Source organism: Silurus meridionalis, chromosome 26 (genome assembly GCF_014805685.1).
Source record: "Silurus meridionalis isolate SWU-2019-XX chromosome 26, ASM1480568v1, whole genome shotgun sequence".
In the NCBI taxonomy this organism is placed as follows: Eukaryota; Metazoa; Chordata; class Actinopteri; order Siluriformes; family Siluridae; genus Silurus; species Silurus meridionalis.
The window spans coordinates 19190991-19198821 of record NC_060909.1 but is presented as its reverse complement, the minus strand read 5'-3'; the positions used below and the strand labels follow the sequence as shown (position 1 = coordinate 19198821).

At 38.8% G+C, this 7831-nt stretch overlaps 1 protein-coding gene across 1 annotated transcript in view; it reads left to right on the top strand.

The window, feature by feature from the left end:
• The first annotated feature begins 441 nt into the window (after nt 1-441).
• The window catches only part of LOC124379821 (aryl hydrocarbon receptor-like), a 43014-nt gene continuing 35624 nt past the window's right edge, over nt 442-7831 (top strand). The window contains exon 1 of the mRNA XM_046840400.1: nt 442-936. Coding sequence (XP_046696356.1) covers nt 863-936 — 74 coding nt within the window. The 5' untranslated portion in view covers nt 442-862. The remainder of the gene's footprint in view (nt 937-7831) is intronic.

Here is a 7831-nt window from a genome sequence, read left to right as displayed (position 1 = left end):
TTACTAACAAAATCTAGTGAAACATCTGCCCAGAAAAGTGGAGGTTCTTATAACAGCAAATGTGGAATGGGATGTCTGAAGAGCACACACTTATCATCATCATCAGGTGTCCACAAACTTTTGAGAGTTTTATAAACACCAGTGAAATATCAGAATGTATTAGTCTCTCTCTCTCTCTCTCTCTCTCTCGCTCTCTCGCGCGCGCTCTTCTCTCTCGTTCCACCTTAAAAACTCCAGTTCCTAAAAACAGCTCTAACCAATAGCGAGGCTCTACTAAATTACCTGCGCCTCCATTGAGCGCTCCTGATTGGTCAGCGCGCACTGGTCCGCCCACTGTTCCTGTGATTAGTCGGATCGTGCCCTTGTGCTCGGTGCTGATTGGCTGGTCGGCACACGGGTTCCGCCTCCGAGCGAAAAGTTTCACTACGGTGGAGTGACAGCTAGCGAGAAAACACACACACACACACACTACCAGTCACACACTCGCTCGGGCGCGCGCGCAGGAAGGAAGAAGGAACATTTCTCGTGCTCGCGCCATTGCAGCCGAAGACGGAACTTTTTTCCTCGAGATTATTTTCTCTCTGCTTCCACCCTTCTGTATTTCAGTACACTTTCGATGTATCGGTGTGCGCGCGCGTGTGTGTGAGTGTGTGTGAGGAGGAAGAAAGTCGGCTCCGTGTTCCCCTGTGCTGAATCGGAACCGAAGCCCTTTGAAGTGTTGCTGTTTCATGCGCACGCTCTCGAGACGGATACACATGAGCGCGCGTGTGTGAGTGTGTTCTGTTTGTAATAAGGACATATACATACATACACACACACACACACACACACACACACACACACACACGTCTGTACACGCGTCATGAACTCCAACACCATGCTGCCCGGCGGCGGGACGTACGCGAGCAAGAAACGGAAGAAGCCGGTTCAGAAAATGTGAGTAAAATTCTGTGGGTTTCTTATTTATGACTTCTTTCTGTTTTATTTTATTATTAAAGAAACCACAGTTGGAGAGGCGCGCGCTTACACACGCGCACACGGGAGGGTGTGTGTGTGTGTGTGTGTGTGTGTATAGGGAGGCTCGAGACGAGTCGCTTCGTAGACGCGTCGTGTCGCGTGCGGCTCTGACCGCCGCCTCCTTGATACTTATCAGTGTCCCTGTGAGCGTTAATAACAGCCACATAACCGCTCATGACGCTGTTATTAACCTGCAGCGAGGCTGCTGTGCTACAGGTGTTTATGTTGCATCAGCTGCACGCGCGCACGCGTGTGTGTGTGTGTGTGTGTGTTTGCAGCCATACACGATAAAGTTGAACGTAAACTCGTGCGTAAACGTAAACTAATATTAGTACAACGCGTCTGATCTGAAACATGCCCCAACGAATCCACCCTCACACACACACACACACACACACACACACACACACACTCACTCCCCCTGCACTGCGTGTGTGTGTGTGCATGGTTTGTACAATTTACAAACTTTTTTGTTTGTTTGTTTGTTTGTAAATCCTTTGCTACTTCATTGAGTCACATGTACCGTAAACACCCCCACACACACACACACACATACACTCGCACACACACACACACACACACACACACACACACACACACACACACACATACACACACACACACACACACACACTCACACACAGACACACAGACACACTCACTCACACACAGACACATCAATTAATCAATCTGCATGTACAGTAATCGCGCGCACAATACACACACACACACACACACACACACACACACACACGTCTGTACACGCGTCATGAACTCCAACACCATGCTGCCCGGCGGCGGGACGTACGCGAGCAAGAAACGGAAGAAGCCGGTTCAGAAAATGTGAGTAAAATTCTGTGGGTTTCTTATTTATGACTTCTTTCTGTTTTATTTTATTATTAAAGAAACCACAGTTGGAGAGGCGCGCTTACACACGCGCACACGGGAGGTGTGTGTGTGTGTGTGTGTGTGTATAGGGAGGCTCGAGACGAGTCGCTTCGTAGACGCGTCGTGTCGCGTGCGGCTCTGACCGCCGCCTCCTTGATACTTATCAGTGTCCCTGTGAGCGTTAATAACAGCCACATAACCGCTCATGACGCTGTTATTAACCTGCAGCGAGGCTGCTGTGCTACAGGTGTTTATGTTGCATCAGCTGCACGCGCGCACGCGTGTGTGTGTGTGTGTGTGTGTTTGCAGCCATACACGATAAAGTTGAACGTAAACTCGTGCGTAAACGTAAACTAATATTAGTACAACGCGTCTGATCTGAAACATGCCCCAACGAATCCACCCTCACACACACACACACACACACACACACACACTCACTCCCCTGCACTGCGTGTGTGTGTGTGCATGGTTTGTACAATTTACAAACTTTTTTGTTTGTTTGTTTGTTTGTAAATCCTTTGCTACTTCATTGAGTCACATGTACCGTAAACACCCCCACACACACACACACTCACACACACACACACACACACACACACACACACACACACACACACACACACACTCACACACAGACACACACAGACACACTCACTCACACACAGACACATCAATTAATCAATCTGCATGTACAGTAATCGCGCGCACAATACACACACACACACACACACACAATATTTGTGTGTGTGTATTCTTAGGGTCCTGGAGCGAAAATAATCAATAAATAACGTTTTTTTTCTTTTGAATGTAATTTCTTAATTGATTGGATGATTGATTGATTGATTGATCGATTGGTTGGTTGTTTGATTGATTGGATGATTGATTGATTGATTGATCGATTGGTTGGTTGTTTGATTGATTGGATGATTGATTGATTGAGGTTATATTGATCATTTTAGTAGTGTGTTCATGTATAACTCTTCCCCCTTAGGCAGAAGAACTACAGTTCCATTCACCCCCCTCGTTATAACTCTCCGGTCTACCTTAACATCCGGGCTCTTTGTGCTGTAAAAAAGACGCTCTGGTGTTGGCGAGCGCGCAGTACTGGGGCGCGTCCAAAATCAACTCCTACCGCAACGAGCAGTGTGGGAGAGAGACAGAGGAGAGAGAGAGAGAGAGAGATAGTGGGAGATATGGGGAGAGAGAGAGAGAGAGAGAGAGAGACAGAGAGAGAGAGAGAGAGAGAGAGGAGAGAGAGAGAGAGACAGAGGAGAGAGAGAGAGAGAGAGAGAGATAGTGGGAGATAGAGGAGAGAGAGAGAGAGGAGAGAGAGATAGAAAGATGTAGTATATATATATTGGATATATGTGGAAAAAGTGAGTACAGTAGTGCGCAGGGTTTGTGTGTGTGTGTGTGTGTGTGTGTGTGTGTGTGTGTGTGTGTGTGTGTGTGTGTGTGTGTTTCGCTCTTTTGGGACGAAGCCTGTGCATTAATCATAATGGAGGCGCATGGAGCTCTCACGCGATGCCCAGGTGAGGGAGGGAGGAGGATGTTATTGTAATCCGATAGGCTCTCTCTCTCCTCTCTCTCCCTCTCTCTCCTCTCTCTCTCTCGCCCTCTCTCTCTCTCTCTCTCTCTCTCTCGCTCTCTCTTTCTCTTTCTCCCTCTCTCTCTATCTCTCTCTATCTCTTTCTTTCTCCCTCTCTCTCTCTCGCCCTCTCTCTCTCTCTCTCTCCTCTCAATCGCTTTCTCTCTCTTTTACACTCCTCCTTAGGAGAACATGTTTTTTCTCGTCTTTTCCCGTCTTTTTCCTCCTTCTCGAATTAAAATATTTGTAAGTCACGCAAGCTTACACAACGGCGGTGAAACTGGCTGAAAGGGCCGTCTCTCTCTCTCTCTCTCTCTCTCTCTCTCTCTCTCTCTCTCTCTCTCTCTCTCTCTTATTCCTCTTTCTCTCCTTTCCTCATCCACTTTCCACTCCGGGTAACCTGTGTGGACTGTGAGGCTGAGTTCGCTCCTTCACACACACACACACACACACACACAGAGAGAGAGAGAGAGAGAGAGAGCCCTCTGGTTGCCATGGTTACGGATCATTCCACTGATTCCTGTAGCGGGGGGACGGGGTGATGGCAGGACATGGCTTTTGACCTCGAATGAATAGGAACTGAGCAGAAGCTTCATTGATTAATCGCAGCGCAACGTCACCCGATGAAGCGACTGTAACCGAATCCCAGTTTCTTTCCCGCTCTCTGTTGTGTCTAGACGATGTGATGCGGTGATGACGCCATGTAGGTATAGGAAGCCATATTGGCATAACGTTGGCATAACACACTAGACATAACTTTCTAACATTATAACACTGATATTATAACAGTATAACATTGACATTATGACATTATAACACTGATATTATAACATTATAACATGATAACATGAAATTATAACATTATAACACTGACATTATAACACTGACATTATAACATTATAACACTGATATTATAACATTATAACACGATAACATGAAATTATAACATTATAACACTGACATTATAACACTGACATTATAACACTGATATTATAACATTATAACACTGACATTATAACACTGACATTATAACACTGATATTATAACATTATAACACGATAACATGACATTATAACATTATAACACTGACATTATAACACTGACATTATAACACTGACATTATAACATTATAACACTGACATTATAACACTGACATTATAACATTATAACACTGATATTATAACACTGATATTATAACATTATAACACTGACATTATAACACTGATATTATAACATTATAACACTGACATTATAACACTGATATTATAACACTGATATTATAACATTATAACACTGACATTATAACACTGATATTATAACATTATAACACTGATATTATAACATTATAACACTGACATTATAACACTGATATTATAACATTATAACACGATAACATGACATTATAACATTATAACACTGACATTATAACACTGATATTATAACATTATAACACTGATATAACATTATAACACTGACAACATGACATTATAACATTATAACACTGACATTATAACACTGATATTATAACTGATATTATAACATTATAACATTATAACACTGATATTATAACATTGACAATATAACATTATAACACTGATATTATAACATTATAACACAATAACATGACATTATAACATTATAACACTGACATTATAACACTGACATTATAACACTGATATTATAACATTATAACACTGATATTATAACATTATAACACTGACATTATAACACTGATATTATAACATTATAACATTGAAATTATAACATTATAACACTGATATTATAACATTATAACACTGACATTATAACACTGATATTATAACATTATAACACTGATATTATAACATTATAACACTGACATTATAACACTGATATTATAACATTATAACACTGACATTATAACACTGATATTATAACATTGACAATATGACATTATAACATTATAACACTGATTATAACATTATAACACTGACATTATAACATTATAACACTGACATTATAACACTGACATTATAACACTGATATTATAACATTATAACACTGATATTATAACATTATAACACTGATATTATAACATTATAACACTGACATTATAACACTGATATTATAACATTATAACACTGATATTATAACATTATAACACTGACAACATGACATTATAACATTATAACACTGATATTATAACATTATAACACTGACAACATGACATTATAACATTATAACACTGACATTATAACACTGATATTATAACACTGACATATAACACTAACATTATAACACTGATATTATAACATTGACAATATAACATTATAACACTGATATTATAACATTATAACACAATAACATGACATTATAACATTATAACACTGACATTATAACACTGACATTTTAACACTGATATTATAACATTATAACACTGATATTATAACATTATAACACTGATATTATAACATTATAACATTGAAATTATAACATTATAACACTGATATTATAACATTATAACACAATAACATGACATTATAACATTATAACACTGACATTATAACACTGACATTATAACACTGATATTATAACATTATAACATTGAAATTATAACATTATAACACTGATATTATAACATTATAACACTGATATTATAACACTGATATTATAACATTATAACATTGATATTATAACACTGATATTATAACACTGATATTATAACATTATAACACTGATATTATAACATTATAACACTGATATTATAACACTGATATTATAACATTATAACACTGATATTATAATATTGTAACACTGATATTATAATATTTTAACACTGATATTATAACACTGATATTATAACATTATAACACTGATATTATAACATTATAACACTGATATTATAACATTATAACACTGATATTATAACTGATATTATAACACTGATATTATAACACTGATATTATAACATTATAACACTGATATTATAACATTATAACACTGATATTATAACATTATAACACTGATATTATAACACTGATATTATAACACTGATATTATAACACTAATATTATAACACTGATATTATAACACTGATATTATAACACTATGAGTGGTAAAGTCACTAAATCACTTTATGGCAGATGTTGGAAGTACAAATTACCCCTATCATGTATATACATATATTTTATATATATTCCAGATGTTTGCACCATGTGGTAGATTTTGGTGCTGATTTGAGACTTGGTACATCAGTAAAACTGGATGGAAGAATAAAGATGTAGAAATGTTGTAAGAAATGCTGGAGTTTGTGCAGTGGTGTGACGTATGTAAGTAAATGTCCTTTTTTAGACTGTGTTCTAGTTTTACTGAGGATCAGAGATATAGGAAACGACATTTATTATTCAAAATGATGTACTTTTTACTCCACTATCATTTAACTGACAGTGATTTTACCTGCTGATATGTTCTTCAGAACATGGATCCTCACGGCTCTTCTACTTTGTGACGTGATCCTGTAATTGTTTTGTTTATTCGGGCGTGTGGAAGAGGCCGTGGTGTAGGTGTAGGGTTAATGCACTGTTAATGAGGTGTACAATTTCATTTGCATTGTAGGAAATAAACCTTCACAAAACAGCTGTTTTTGGCTTTTCACTAATTTGCGTCTTGGTGTTGAGGACAACTCGAGAGCTTCAGTGAGTCAGACACTTAAACACGGTTCATATCTGATACTTCTGTTCGTCATATTGGAATTTGGCGACTTTTTAACTTGTAATGGAGTTTAAAGTTTTGCAGTGATGTGTCTGGTTGTATTTACACCTCTGACCTGGGTAATAAACAGAACCCTGATGGGTGTGAAGGACGAATAAACACCATGTGATGGCGTATCCCAGAGGTTTGCTTCTGCACACTCTTTACAAGCACATGTCACAAACTGTTGTAGCCCTTCATATGATGTGTGTGTGTGTGTGTGTGTGTGTGTGTGTGTGTGTGTGTGTGTGTGTGTGTGAGCTCATTAATGGGTCGCTGACCCCCAGACAGGTGAATTTACATCGATCTATTATGCAGACGCTTTTATACAAAGTGACACGTGAGGTGAATCGCACGCCAGAACACGCCGGCTGCAGTAAAAACACGGCACCAGGAACACGTTCAGATCACCATCACCAATTCATGTTGCTCAAATCGAACGTCAAAAATCACTTACGGATAAAACTCACGTGTGAAACGTTACATCGTAGTCTCGGAGACGATCCACATGCTTTCACTTTCAAGACGCTAGCTAGCTAACTGTGTATTTACCTCAGGACAGTGTCGTAAAGTCAGTGTTACACATTCATCAGAAAAGCTGCTCTG